The sequence below is a fragment of the Aplysia californica genome, unplaced genomic scaffold (genome assembly GCF_000002075.1).
Source record: "Aplysia californica isolate F4 #8 unplaced genomic scaffold, AplCal3.0 scaffold00485, whole genome shotgun sequence".
Lineage (NCBI taxonomy): Eukaryota > Metazoa > Mollusca > Gastropoda > Aplysiida > Aplysiidae > Aplysia > Aplysia californica.
In genome coordinates this window covers 107,255-123,504 of record NW_004797755.1, presented here as the reverse complement: position 1 = coordinate 123,504, position 16,250 = coordinate 107,255, and the positions used below count along the sequence as shown (strand labels likewise).

Below are 16,250 nucleotides of genomic sequence, written 5' to 3'. Positions count from 1 at the left end.
ACACACACACACACACACACACACACACCCTCCCTCCCCAGTCTTTACCTGGTCGTAGTTTATCCCTATTACACACCAGCCAACAGATAAAACAAGAAACGGCAAGCTCTTTGAGCAGAATAATCCTTTAGTAGAACTAAAATGAAAAATGGAGAGAGTGGGAGGAGGGGGGGGGGTACGGTAGGAACTGGAGGGAGCACACATCAACATAGTAATAGTCTTTTGGAGCATGGAAAAGGTTAGACAGACGGGCAAAAATAACAACAGAGGGAAAGAACAAAAGAACCTACCAGTAGCGGGGCCCTCCTACCAAACGCCTACATACAGTAATAAGTACTCTTTTCTAGTCTCCAAAAAAAAATCAACCACGCCTCCAACAATTACCTAAGAGACAATACTTGACGCATTATTAAACACATTTGTGTCTTTTCAGAGATGGGACACACGTCAAAGTTGTCAGATTATGGAAAAAGGCGGATTGTTTGTTTGTTTGTTTGAGTACAGAGAAGCACAACGACACAGCAACGGCCATTTAGTGCTTGGAAAAAGTAAGACAGATAGAACAAACAGAGGGAAAGTAAAAAAAATAAGACGTAACAGTATTGCCCTCTAACCACCCACAAAAAGGTGGACATGAGAGAAAAGACAGACAACATACCAAAGCAGAATTCGACAAAAGCACATCTCAGCATGTAACATTTCAGAACTGGGATGTCATAATTATGTCTTACTGGTGAGAAATTGCAGCCTCCACCCCTCAAACCCTATACTGCTGAAAAAGCTGATTTTGGTCAATCTTGTGTTGAAGTCGCTTCTTCGCTATAATTTTATTCACGAAACAGGAAAGTTAAGCCACAATTCAATCTGTGACCCCTGTTTTGAAAGATGGTAACGCGCCATGGAAATATTGTCTGAACGACCACGCCCGTCACTCAATTTCTACCTAAGTTTTCTACTTATATGCTCTCATCTTCAATATCTATCAGTGGTGCCTTCCAACCATCTGCAAGCTGGACAAAGAAAAGGGAGGGCACAATTAGGTGGATGACACGCAAAGTGTGTGTGTGTGTGTGTGTGTGTGCGTGTGTGTGTGTGTGTGTGTGTGTGTGTGTGTGTGTGTGTGTGTGTGTGTGTGTGTGTGTAAGGGGATGGGGGTATATGGCTCGTTTGTTTGTTTGTTTGAGTGAAGAGAAGCACATCCACACAATAATGGCCATTTAGTGCCGCGAAAAAGTAAGACAGACAGACACAAACGAACAGAGGAAAGGTAAAGAAGTAGGACCCCCCCCCCCCCCAAACCCTTCCAACCACCCGCGTATATGGTTCCTTACAAACGATGGCAAGACTGAGAGAAGTGAGCGTATCCTCATAGTATGTTGCCCGCATTTCTTAGCAAACGGTATCGTCTATCGGGCTAGGAATGTACACATTCTGCAAGGCAAGCATAAGTGCGGGGGGTGCACCTATCAGATAGGTCCCAGTACAGGAACGAATTTCTCGCCATTGTCAAGGCGCTCCGATGTGCGAAGTGTGCCAAGGCCAAAGACATGAGCCCACACAAATATCCGGGCGTACAACTTCCGTGGGCCAGGCCATAGTGATACAGTTCGTGACGAACTAGTTTGAGTAAAGAGAAGCACGTTGACATATTAACGGTCATAATTGGTGCAGGGAAGAAGCAGGGCTCACAGATGGCTCCTTTCAACCATCCGCATCACGAAATAGGCTAAGTCCGTGCAAAAATACATGGGTTTGAATGAAACCCAACAACGCAACCTGATCTAGTGAATATTGTTCCTTTCAATCTTGTGCTTTGGCTGGAGACCAAACTCCTATACAGTTGAAAACAAGAATACGAATAGTTGGTCCGTCAATGTACGGCGACGACAAATGGATCTGCAGAAGAAAATAGTTCTCCGAAACGAAAGATACATGTATTAGGATGAAGATAATCAACTCTGTGGCGTCGGTTATGGCCAATGAGACCAGTTCTGGCAGAGAAAAGGTTGTCACATTTTGAGTATTTAAAATATTGTTTTCCACGTGTGGATGTGCGCAGCTTGCGGACTTGTGTCTTGGCTTCAGCATGGCTGCAAAACATAGATGTCTTAAATCTACTCGCTTGTACCAAAGGCACATTACATTATAGGCTTTGGATTCTTCCGTAGAGGATATCAAAAGTCGAACCAAATTATTTTTAAAGATTTCACGAAACGAATCTTCAACAAATCAGCTAGTGCCGTGGCCGGCCTCGTTACACAAACCGACGAAGGAGACTTTGCAACAATTTTATTATTATATGTTTATTTGGGAAGGGGCTGGGGTAGTCTTTGAGTCCCAGAGAAGCCCGTCGATATCATAAGGGTCATTCAAAGCAAGGGGGGGGGGGGGAGGGCACACGACATGAAGACACATAAACATTGTAAGGATAGAACAGAAGCAGGACCAATCAATGCCTCCCCCCCCCCCCCACCCTTCCAACTCCCCGCAAACGTCGTCCTTGAAGGTTTCGGTCATTTAAAGTGTCCCATTCAGAATACAAAGTACAATTTCAAAAAATAGGGGCCACCTGACCAATAAAAAGTAGTCTGCTCAACTTGTACAAAGCCCAGTTTCCAAACATATCAAACACACTTCAACGGCAGTTCTTATACGCTTCAAGCTTAGGTCAACAACATGGCGCATTAAAATGTACATTTTTAGGTAAGCAGAAACGATTCTGACAGGCTTATCAGTCTACGCCCATTTTTTTCTTTGCTTTGTTTTATTAGATGCGGAGATGATATCACCTGCCATTCAAACACAAAGTAAAGTTTAGAAGTTTGGTATAAAACGTTCAATATGGAGTCAAACTTGATCCGCATTCTTGGGGTCTTTGTTCCGAAACATAAAAACCTGTTCGTCTGAGTATAGCCGAGAGCGTGCACCCGCTGTGGTCAAGAAATTTGAAAACACTGCGATCGGTCCATGTTCAAATTCAGAAACTACTGGTTCCAAACAATTGCTATTTCGACGCGGGGTAGGGGTAGGGTTTGAATAATGCGCACCCCCCCCCCCCAACAAAAACCCAACAACAACAACAAAACAAACAACCCCCCTCCCCCACAACTGCGCTGTCTGACACAACCATTAATACTAAGCCGTTGTCTCCAATAAAAAAAAACCTACATCACGCTGCACTTGGAGTAGAAACTGGGATACAAACGCCTTAGGAATGGGGACAAATAAATCCAGTGACAGAGCTTCCTAGTGATGTACGGCACTATAGCGTCTCAGTACCTCTTGCCTTCGCTAGAATGCGACTTCCTTGGCAAACGTCCAGGCGAAAAATGAGCGTGAAATAACACGTCCGCTTGATGTAGGCTCTTTATGGTTTCATGTCATGACCTGAAGACTGAGTGCACGCGAGTCGACATAATCAGAGCGAAAAAGGCTTGACATATTGTGAAATTCAAAATGTTTTTTATATCAAATTTCTCTAAACTAGGTAATGAGCAGAGAGGACTTTGTAAATTTTGGGTAGCAAATATCGAAGCTTGTTTGTTGTTTGTATGTTAGGGTACACGTTTTATGACAGTCTCGAGATCATTTGGTCACTATATAAACACCCGATTTTAAGAAACCAACAACACACATGATATTCTTCTCGAAGGAAGAATCAGAAAAATACCAAGCATTATTTTGAGTCCCTTCGACCTAAAGAAAAGAAAGTACATGTGTATACTAATAAATGATTTTACTATCTCTGTCATTAGCAGTTGGGTTGAATTCATCAAGGTTGTTTATAATTAATAGATCTATGCGAATCGGAGAGAAGACGGAACACCAGGCTATCAAAAAGGTTGATTTTTTTTTTTCAAAATGGGGTGAAATAATGGCCTCTTGGAATATGCCTCTGGTACGTGTTTGTCTTTTTAGTGTTGTAGTTGGGGATTTTTTAACGTTCCCATCCATGCAATTTACACCATTTTGGGTGTGAGCTTCGACCCTGCCTGTCACTGTCAGGGCCATATTCTTATTTCCACCTATGTAGGAGCGACTGACAATGTTGCACGATATGGGGGTAACAACACATGTTTTAAAACTGCTTTTTATTCTGGAGGCATGACCTTTGACCTAATGTCCTTCACCCAGGAAACCAGCATATGTTGTGTTGTAGTTAAGCACTTCACTATCGCATGTAGAGGACGTGAGTGAATCCTGAGTCAGGAGAAATTCTATAGAGTATCTCCGTCTCTTTGCAGGGACGTATTATCCTTCCAGTCAGGGTTGGACCAAGCAGGTAGGGTCGAAACAGTGCACCTCCTAAATGATTTAAATTATGCCAGTTGGACATAACACACCCACAGGACCAAGCCAATTGGTATTCTTTTAAAAAATAAGAACTTTCCTTACATTTTTCTTGACAGTACAGGATCGTAAAAACACATGTAGGTATATATAAAAACTAAATTATATATTATTTTCATTAAAATTCGATATGAGAAGAAAGGTAAAGCTGGCACAGGTGCATATCACATTCGATGCACCATTCAACCACATGCAGAAAGTTAATTACAAGACCTTTAGTGTTATATAGATCCTTACTTGAAAAAGCAATACATACTGATGTTTGTTCTGACAGTAACCTTATACAAGATGGTAAGAAACGTCTTTTGTATCTTTCTTTCTTTGTTTTTAAAGTTACATAATATCTGCCACTGCATGATCTTAGAATTTGTGTTGAAAGGGGGCGTGATGGGTCGTTTATAATGCTGGTTGTGCAATAAGGTACACTATACTGGGGACGTAGATATAACATAGCCATTGCAAAAACACTAGTATCGAAAGGAACCTTACTGTTGAGCATTGTTTGGGCTGCGTTATTGTGGATGTTATAGTTTGGTTGGGAGGTTTTGTTTTCTTTGCAGCGTCGTTTCCATTGATTGGCTACTCTTGAAAACCTGTTATTTCAGTCAGGAAACGCACGGTGAGGAATATGAATTTATGTAAAAAGACACTCAAATGTAGAGGTCTCCTTGTGTCTATTTAGCCAGTGCGTTTAGAAATGCGGTATTACCATCTATCCCACCGGTTTTTTGTTGTTTTTAAGTATGTGTTTTTAGATCACCATCGACACAAGTTAGTTCATTTAGGAGGCGGAATTGACCCTTCCGGTCAGGATCAACCCGGGCTGAGAGTTAAAACGTCCCAGCGGGGGAAAAAAAGATATTAGACACAAAATCCTCCCAACACATGAATCGCACTCAGGTCTTCTGGGTGCGACGGCGAAGCTCCTAAACGCTACACCATAGACGCCCGTGTTTTATGAAAAGCAGGAGGAATTCCGTAACGAGTGACTAGAATAGAGGGTTGGGATTAGGGTTCAGGCTAGGGTTAGGGTGGAAGGGTTTGGCTTACGGTTAGGGGTAGCGGTAGGGCGTTAGGATTAGGGTTAGAGTTAGTTAAGGTTAGGGTTAGGGACAAGTCTCTTCTTTATAGTGTTCGTTGGGATGGTTGCTCGTTTCGGAAATCCTTCCTCAAAAGCAGAGTCCTATACATATGCAGAACACTTGACATCTACCGGTCTTGTCGAGCTTCCAAACAACACCGACTAATAAAACAAATCAAACGAACTAGATATGTACATTTTCAGCAGCAAGTCGCTGCCATGAGGACAAAAGCACGACCTGCCGTGCCCTGTGGAGAAATACCAACAAAGACATCCGAAGAGAGCGGAATATTCCGCTACTTCCAGTATTCAGTTCAAGGTAAAAGCAGACTTCCCGTGTCGGCCGTACGGATGGTGAGCAGCATTCTGCGAGTCATTCCTTTCAGGGATCAAGCGCCTAAAGGATTACACGTGCGCCATAAGCAAAAAATATGAAGTGCTAAACAATGTTCGATAGGTCTTTAACTTTAAACTAATGGTCGTGAAGCTACACACCCAGCTCAGAGCCAGAAACACTGGATTCAATATGACCCAACGACCTGGTTGGGGGGGGGGGGGGAGGGGGGGGGGGGTTCGGATCCCATTCTTCTTTACAGTGCAGAGGCCATGTACACTTGAATTTGCGATTTTTTAAAAATTGTTTGTGTGGAGTCCAGCACTATGAATCAAACCGAAGAGAAACAAAACCGTTTTCCGCATCGTAATTCCGAGGTCAAACTCATAGCACAAAACGGGTTTGGTAAACTTGCATCCCCTCACCCTTAACCTTAACCCTCTATAGATAAATAAAAGTTAAACACGATTTTCGCGCATAACGTCATCCGACACCCAAGAGGCTCCTCGGAATTACGAATGTAGGGCTAAAGTTTAAGTTTACCTAAGATTGGGTTCGCTAAAGGAATTAACTATAGAAAGTACAAAGGTCAAGTACATTCAAAAGTAGTTAAATAAAACTGATTCTGTAAGTGCCCTGTGAAGAATTAACCCTCCACCTTTCAGACAGAATTGAACAAACAAAGTGGGCAGGGTGTCTAAGCGAAGTTCCCAATTCTGTATAATTTCTAATGAGTACCATTTTGAAAAAAAAACAGCGATGACGATAATGATGATGATGATTCCAATGTTCCCAGACGATGAAAAGATATTCCATTCGTCACGATAGGGGACCAAGTGCTTCGCCATTTAAAAGATCACCGTTTTATGAAATTAAACAATAATAATAGTAATAATAATAATAATAATAATAATAATAATAATAATAATAATAATAGTTGTAATAATAACAAACAATAAAAATAATTGTGATGATAATGATGATGATAATAATAAATGCATCTGTAAAGCGCATATCTACGGCCTACAGCATGTCCTATTCGTTTTACACCTACTATTAACCCCAGCAGATCCTAGAACACCCAGAAACATCCTCAGCTTCTCAAGAAGCACACAGTGCGTATTTGTTTGAGTAGAGAGAAGTACACCAATCGGCCCAACAACGGTCATTTAGCGCTGGGACAAAGTAAGACAGACGGACAGAAACAAACGATGGGAAAGTAAATAAGTAGGACCCACCAGTGGCGCCCTCCAACCACCCACTCATACACCAGCGCAAGCAGGCGATTACGCGCCCAATTTACAGGAACGAACTGACAAGATCTTTCTCCATCTTGAGCCAGGTACTCATCACCACCTGGCTGTAGAGAGGAAATTCCATGTAAAGTCTTTCAGCCTGATGACACAAGATGAGACACCTGGTGGATTTGATTTTTTTCTTTTTTCCAGTTTTAATCAGTTTTACGGCACTCACAACACACATACGTCATATAAGTGCGGAAGATTAGAGGTGCTACTAGAGAGTAACATACAAAGAAAAGAAAAAGAAGAGAAAGGATGGTAAATATTGATAGTAAAAACAGAGCAAAACACACCACGGCACCTGCCAACTACCCGGGTTTTTTAAAGCGTGGGGGGGGGGGGTGATGATGACAAAGTGATAACGGTCTTTTACTGCAGGCAAAATGCAAGACAAGAAAGAAACAACCAAAGACAGACAACTCAGGAGAAGGACCGGATACAGAGACACTCTGCAACCACCCACGTAATCATCAATGTACCCTGCAATCCGCAAGCCTAAAACCACAACAACAAACCCACAAAGATGAAGTCAGGAAACCTGACACCACTGCAGTGTGATGTCTACCCGATAAATTTGCTGTCGGATTTCTGAATGGAAAAATGAGTATTCAGTCATTATCTATTGCTGCAAGTACTTCCCATCCGAACTAGACATTTCGTGAGACGATCTGAATTTCTACACGATGAATAGCCAGTGACATATGTGAATTGTTGTTTAACCCAATGTAAGTTTATACACAATAAAATAAAGTATCGTGCAGGCATGATTTAATATGAATTAAAGTGCGTAATTCAATCCATCCGGATCCCCAGCTTGAAAAACCACAAAGCCGTTAGCACAGTACATTCGTCAATCATGCCATAACTTCCACGCAAGAGGAGGAGATTAAAATTCGAACAATGCAAATGTGTATCGAACACCACGAAGTGCAGGCTCATTCTGATCCGACCTGACTGGCTGTCAGCCCCTGTGTTTCTGCACAGGTCAGCTAAGGAGGATCGTACAAATATGTCACTACGTTCACGATGAACATTCTTCCAGTCCCACCCACCCCCCAAACCCCACCCTCGCGCTTTCTTTTTAGCCGACATCTTCGTCCTTTTCATGGCCCTGAGTATAGTCTGGTATCTGTGGTGGTGCAGATAGGGCCGTGCTCAACCGCCGCACGCAGAAGACCCGAGTTTGATTCCCATGAGGGAATAATTTTTCGAGTTTTTTGGTCTTTCTGTTAGGGTAATGCATCCCTCTCAGCCCGGGTTGGCCCAAGAAGGCAGGGTCACAGCCCGCCTCTTAAGTGATCTGAATTGACATTTGACAGTCGGTCAACTTGGTGTCTACTAATCAACAACAATCTATAACCTGGACCTCAACTGTAACCCTATCCTTAACCCTAGGCCTCGCACTAACCAATGGACACATCACCGGTAAACCATGGTTAATCAGGTAGACTGTAAGGAGACTGGCATCAGTATATTTAAATTTACACAAACAAGCGGCGTCCTCCAACCAGGCACACGGAGACAAAAGTTAACACGCGCTAAAAAAGCATGTAACATGACCATAATATGTTCATCTGTTAATCAAAACACATTTTATAGTCTCAGTCTAAAGCTAATTCAGTCATTCTGGCCTGTTAAAAGCTTCTCAGTACACATCGAGCACAGTAGTTTAGTTTGTTGTTTTTCCAGACATAAGGGTAAGACCAGAGAGTTGTAAGACCTAGACGAACGATGCGGATGGGTTATCGGATCCTTGCCGTCTCCTCGAAACATTCCATTTCAATACGAAGTCAAAGCACGTCCACATTTTAGAGGATCCGCAGACCCTGAATGAACAAGAAGCGAGTTATTAAGAACTTCGATTTTATTTCCCTTTCCTTTTCTACTACTGACGAACGCACGCTAATTCAAAAAGTGTAACTATACACTTATTGGTGTTTATGCCCCTGTCGACTCAATCTAGATTATCAAGGGGGTGTGGAACTTTGTCTCTGCCTGCAATGTCCAATCCTGGCTGAAAGTGATACAACATTCCAGCAGAGACACAATCAAATACTCTATTTAAAAATAATTCTTAAAATTATGTTTAAATCCCCCCGCTACTCGGGAAACGAACTCACGTCTTCGGCGTGCATTGACAAAAATCACAACCGCTAGCCCACAGACACTCGAATCAATTCAGTTTGCTTTTGTTGTTTGAGTACAGACAAGCACATCGACACAATAATGGCCATTTACTGCTGGGAAAAAGTAAGACAGAAAAGACAGACACAACAGAGGGAAAGTCAAGAAGTAGGACACCTACCATTGGTGTCCCCCAGCCACCCGCCCAATTCAGTGACATGGAGGAAAGGAACTATCACTACGAAGAAACAGGGCTATGGTTTCAAAGAGTAAGGACACAGTATGAAATGTGGAAGGGAAAAATGTTAAAGTAAAAAAGCATAGATCTATCACTCTTTAAAAATGGGGGAGGTCGCAGCGCAATCGGCTTTACTCAACTTCCAATTTCTTTTCAAGTGTATTTATGTGACTGTACATGGGTGTATGCGTGTGTGCGATTATGTGTGTGTAAATGTGAGTGCGTGAGTGCACATCTGAGAATATGTGAGTGTGTCTATACATGCTTGCGAGTGTATTTCATAGACTTCTTTCCGCAACAATATTGACAGTCCACCACAACCTACAATTCAGTTGTACTCGGACTCTGCTCATCGACAATCGCTACCCCAGAACTACAAAGTTCTGACATTTTTGGCCGTTTTGAGTTACTAAGACCATGATGTCAGAAAGCAAATGTTTTATCTGTTCTATTAAAATCGTAAGAATATTCGGAGTCGTTATCAAGATAAGCACTGCATTAGAAAAAGCTTTACATATTGTGAAACTCAAAAGTCTTGACGCAAAACTATTGTAATTCTGAAGCAGCCAAATAGTTAATTGTGCTAAGCGCAGCAAGGTTGATAACGTCTTTAATGACCCAAATAAAATATGTGGTCCCAAGGGCGCAGTAGGTAGACCCCGTGATCTGTAATGTGGAAACATCTGACGCCATCAGTAAAAACAGTAAGAGAGGGGGATTTGATTTGTGTAGGCGTGTGTGTGTGTGTGGGGCGGGGGGGGGGGGGGGGGGCAAGCCACAGCTTGTTGGGGGTCTCCATATTATCATGCTACTTGGAAGTTGTAAAAAAGGCTTGCCTTCCATGTGTAAATCAGTGGGTGGTAGGTGAAAAAAAAGCGGGGGGGGGGGGGGGGTACTGTAATGTGGGCAGCTCTTTTGGCTGAGTCATAATGTTTCACAGGCGTCCACGGTGCACCGGTCTACCCCCTTTCTTTACTATACTGCCTGGCCCGAGAGTCTTGGGCTCTTCAGCAGGGTTGTGGAGAAGGCCTGGCAGTGAAGAAATTGTTTGTTTGAGTAAAGAGAAGCACATCGACACAATAATGGCCATTTAGTGCTGGGAAAAAGATTGACAGACAGACAAGCATACAGAAACAACAGAATGAAAGTAAAAAAATAGGACCTACCAGTGGTGCCCTCCAAACACTTGCAACAGTGAAAAGGTTACGCGGTTTGCCGTCGAACACAGAAGACCTTAGTTCGATTCTCGTGTGAGGAGAATTTTCATGGAATATCTCGGTCTTTCTGCTGGGATGTTGCATATGTCTCTCAGCCCGGGATGGCCTTGTTACGTAGGGAGGAAGCCCGCCTCCTAAATTATCTCAATTGTGTCGATAGGGGAGAAAACTACCTATGTCAAAAAGTCTAACTTTTCCGTTGTTCTAATCAGTCCCCGACGCAAAAAATGTAGTAGTGACTGACTGTAACGACTTCAAAATTTTATGCCTCCATCTTTATACCACAGATTCCACTGATGGTTTGAGTGAGGAGAAGCACATAGACGAAATGACAATAATTTCGTACAAGGTAAGAGCAAGACAAACAGACAGACAGACAGACAGACAGACAGACAGACAGACAGACAGACAGACAGACAGACAGACAGACAGGTAGGCAGGCAGACAAACAGATAGACAGACAGGAACAACATAGTGAAAGAAAAGAAGAAGGGACGACAAGTGGCGCCCTCTACCCAACTCCGCCAGTGCCGGCTCAATGTAAGCTTCAACAACAACAACAACAACAACTACAACAACAACAACAACAACAACAACAATATAAGCAGAAAGGCCAAGACAGCTGAGAACACAACCATTTCAACAAGGTAAAACTTTCCAGCAACCTTCACCCTGTCGGCCTTCAACCTGTAATTCTTGTGGCTTGCAAGGTAACGCGCAGTGCAAGATGAAAAATCAAGGGAACGAAATCCATCAGCTCTTGGGTTCTTGTCTTTCTGCCTAATATCACGCTGTTCAGTGTGGAAACCTTTAAACGTGAATCTAGCGTTGGTTGTTGTTGTTGCTGATGTTGTTGAGGGTGGGAGGAGGATGGACGGGATTCTGCAGGTTGAGGAAGTAATGGAGCAATCAAAACTACGACAATAAACGCATAGAATAAACATATATTTATCGCAGGAGTTATGTTACGGGCGAAATGTGTTCACGAGAGAAAGTATTACTTACACAATATAAAACAACAGAAAAACAGGCTAATCTTTCGCAATACACAGCACCCAATGTCTTCCGCCATTTTAATAGCAAGATCTACAAACAAAACTTTCTTCTTAGCTTGCGTTTTTAACAATGCTTAGCAAGATTCTACATAGACATAGAATATGCTGTTTCGAGAGAACGCAGCGGTCGGGGGGAGGGGGGTGAGGTTACCACCCACATAGCGGGGTCGACGAAAGAAAAAAAAAAAACCCATGAAAACCTTACCCTCGGAGGTGAACCTCACCATCCCCCCATGTAAGTCACAACTGTTCCCAACAGCACCGACCCGGCTGGCTTACCGTCTTTCATTTAACAAAATAAAAGAGAACATTCAGATTGTGTAAAGTCTGCAAATATTTTGATTGTAAACGTTCAACACTACCACTCCCTCCCCCGTCTACCACATACAACTTCCTTCGACACAATTTAAATCACTTTAGTAGAAGCGCGTTGCTTTGATCTTGCCTGTTAGCGCCAACCGGGGGTGCGCGAGTGTGATATACGTCATCACAAAGACGACGGAGACACTCGATAACATACAATGTATACATTCCCCGTCCCTGCAAAGCGAAGAGCCTTATCTCGATATCATATCTTCCCAGTGCAGGAATCGACTCAGGTCTTTTGCCTGCAAAGCGAAGAGCCTTATCACTGCACCACGAGACGACGGTGCACAAAATCGAAAAACAATAATTGTACACGAGTCAAACACGAGGTATAATAAGTTATAATAGAGCTCTTGACAGCCCTCGGCAGGATGTGTCCTTCAGCGACCCCCAGCGTGCCCGTGCAATTAAATGTTGTGGCCTACCCTATTGAAAGCGATAAAATATTCACCAGCGGTCGGTCCAGCAGACATATGGAGTTTCATGTTACACCCAGCTGTTGCAGTCAAATACAACATCTCTTTGGAGAGGAATACATTTTAAAATTCAGTTCCCATCAGCTAGCTCGTCCATCCAGTCAACGCAATTAGTGAGATATTTGGATTTTTTCTCAAAGTTTCAATGAATCGCCACCCCATGTTACGAATAAATTAAATTAATTAATGCTATGTCATCTATCCCATAAAGAAACGTATTTTAAAATTGCGTGCATGAATACACAAACACATTAAATTATAAATTAATAAATACATGAATAATATACGTAATACGGCAAATATGAATTCACACACTATTGCTGGTCGCCACTATGCAGCGCCATGGGTTTTTTTTATGAGCCGGTGGGTTATGAATTAACGGAACCGCGGCGAAAACAATATCACGAACCGGCCTCTCGCTCAATCCTCCATAAACGTTAAATATAAATCATGTTATACCACTATTTTAAAAATTCTAACTATGCGTGTTCGTCTTGTCTCTATTGGAATTCCTAGAAAGATATTTTGTATCCCACGTCCCATCAACTGCTGTACTTCTGTATGCTTAGGTCTAACACTGGTGAGCTCTCTGAGAGAAGTTGAAATTCTTTGGCGTGGATTTGATCTTTTAAAAGAGAAAACTAACAACGATCTTGGTGCCTTATCGGAATCAATCAGACGGCAATCATAACGACTGAGCCTTTTCTTTCCTCACAAAGTAAAAAATATTTTTAAAAAATAAAAAAAGGGAGGAAAAAAACGTGTGCTTTGAAAGGAAAGAGAAAGAGAGAGAGAGACAGAGCGAGCGAGCGAGAGAGAGAGAGAGAGAGAGAGAGAGAGAGAGAGAGAGAGAGAGAGAGAGAAAGAGAGAGAGAGAGAGAGAGAGAGACGGGGGGGGGGGGAGAAATGTGGAGGGGGGGGGGGGAGACAGACAGAGGAAAATACAAGAAGACAAACTGACTGGAAAAATGTATCATGTATATTATATTGATGCCAATTCCATTCCGTCATCTCCATAAGTTCACTTTTACTTTTTTTTTTTTTTAATCGTTATTTTTAAAATGGAGAGAGAGAAAGAGAGAGAGAGAGAGAGTGAGAGAGAGAGAGACAGAGAGAGAGAGAGGGGGGAGAGTGAGAGAGAGAGGGAGAGGGAAAGAGAGAGGGAGAGGGAGAGAGGAGGGGGTTGACAGAAAAAGTGGCAAAGCAAGAAGAGAGGGAGAGAAGGGACAAAAATATAGAGGCATATAATTAACGAGAGAGAAAAAAAATGGGGGCGGGGTGAAGCGCACTCAGACTGGGATGAAGTAAGAACGCAGAAGGACCGTGTTAATCATCAAAATAACAGTAACTGCCAGCACCTCATACTGGAGGGGAAGAGATCTCACACCATATGAGCTGTTTCGGCTAGAAATCGTAGGGAAGGGGGAAACCTGAAAACAAAAAAGACTTGGACCTCGCAAACCCTTTCTGATGAGGCCCTCGATAATGAGAATGTAGGTGGGGGGGGGGGGGGGAGAACATGGAATGACAATATTTTAACAGAGTCGATGTCCAAAAGTTCTTCATTCAAAGACAGTTGTTACAGAGAAAAAGAGAGACAAACAGACAAAAGCTACAGAGGGAAAGAGAAAGTAGGACCTTCCAAAGTGCTCGGAACAATCAAAGCAATAGCGCAACAAGGACAGATCTCAGAGACTCATTTAAACAAGCGCCCCGGAGGGGGGGGGGGCGGGGATTTAGTAGAGTCGGGACTGTCCTAGACGAACGCCACAACGAATTACAACGCTCTATCTGATCAGCAACTAGTTACAAGAAATTTGACACACAAAAATTATGTGTTACAACATGTCGAGATGTCGAGCTGCTTAGAATGCAATTCTTTGAACATTTTTATAGCGTCTCCGAATAATCTTATGATTTTGATTGAGCTGGTGATAGAACATTTGGTCTCTCACCTCATGGTCTTAGTAAAGTTCTCAAAACGGCAAAAAAATGTCCGATAAAACGTTGTGATTCTGAGATAACGAAGAGTCGAGGAGAAATTTAATTATCTCACAGACGTACACGTCTCGGGCAGTGGCATTATAACACAGATAAAACGCAAGAGGAGGAGGGGTTGAGTGGGAAGTGGTCGTCTGTACAGGCAACTGTCATGGGCGGGCGGTCGTTCGAGCTGGTCCGACTGTATAATAATATGTATGTGCTTTCAGTATCTAAAACAGCGACGCCTATTATTTATTTTTTTTCAGACAAAGGACTAGAAACTAATAAGTAGCTAATACTTTTGTACAGTGTTATTTTTTTCCATCTGCTATGGTCAGAGTACACTGACCTCGATGTAGGGCACGTCACGTTCAACGAAAGGCGGGAAAGAAAGTGTCACAGTGTCACACCAGGACAGAGAACTTTAGCCCCGGTCGCCTAAGCCAGTTCATGGGACTATATTGCTCCTGAACTTGCAATCTACACCGTGAGGAAGATTTAGCCACGACCTTGACCTCAAAGTGCCAACACAAAAGCTACTAATCTGAATATGCCACCGACTTTCACGCACAGTTTCCTATGTGCTTTGCCCTTTGTTCACAACAGTACTGTAACTTCGTCACAAACGATAACAACACGGCGAACTTAGAGCAGGGAATGAGTGAAGTGTTCAAAAGTGTTAACACCCATTCCTCGAATATTTCATCACACGCTGGTTTCCCGATGTAAACTAAGACCTCTGGCCTTTACAGAGGAAGATGTGGTACGAGAAAAAAAAACAACGAAAAGCTTTCATATAAGTAAAAGTTTTAACCCCTACTACCTAGAAACCAAGTCAAAATCGACCATGGTATTGCTGGAAGCAAGTAATTTTACATACACGCAAAAATATATGAAAAATCATAATAAATATGTTGCCATTGAAAATAAAGAGTGTGAGTGCAAAGTCAGCTAAATGTAAAATGTGTTGTGAAGTAAAGGTTTGTGAGAAAAGAAACTTTTTTTTACAACAGCATCAATTAATTCAAGAAAAACACTGCACACTGAAAAGCTTCCATACTTAGAAACCATATTATGAAAAAGTAAACACCTGCTTGTAAATCTAGGTTCTTCAAACACAGATCAACATTAACAACTCAGTTACAAACGTTACCAAAGAAGAAAACAACACACCAGAAAGAGCTAACAGTAAAAAGAAAGGAACGTTTACCTTTTCCCTTTCTATCCTGGACAGCATGGTTGCAAGGTTGTACGGCAGTGGATATCCTCAGACCCCTTGGCCCTGAGCAGTTGATCTATTCCTCCAGTGTCCTCAAAGACTACCAGACACTCTGGTGACTAGTTCGGAGCGGAGCAAACTTCAGTCGTCTCAGGACTGCGTGCTTGTCCTAGAAAAATACAAAAAGTCAAAGCATAGGATTATCTCTATGACAGAAGACTCTCTAGAACAAATAGCTGCACGAAAAGAGGTTAAAAACTAAAATTAAACAGGTCTGTTTTAGTGCGTTGGGGGCAAAGTCATGATGCTACAAGAATTATCTTACATCATAAAGAGTGATCTACATAAAAGGAGAAATCATAATTACGTGGAGATTTTTATGATATAATATTTTGCCGTGCCCTTCCATCACACAAGATGAGTTTCCATTCGCGTATAAACATGTGTGTAGGGGTATGTGAGTGCGTGTACATGTGCATGTATGTGTGTGTGTGTGTGTGTGTGTG

The 16,250-nt window shown here is 42.4% G+C and overlaps 1 protein-coding gene across 2 annotated transcripts in view; it reads right to left on the bottom strand.

The window, feature by feature from the left end:
* Positions 1 to 16,250, bottom strand: part of LOC101848308 (sodium- and chloride-dependent GABA transporter 1) — a 57,099-nt gene that overhangs the window by 31,922 nt on the left and 8,927 nt on the right. For both annotated transcript variants that reach the window (XM_005105671.3, XM_005105672.3), the window contains exon 2: positions 15,736 to 15,913. In XM_005105671.3, the coding sequence (XP_005105728.1) occupies positions 15,736 to 15,762 (27 nt within the window). In that variant the 5' untranslated portion in view covers positions 15,763 to 15,913. The remainder of the gene's footprint in view (positions 1 to 15,735; positions 15,914 to 16,250) is intronic.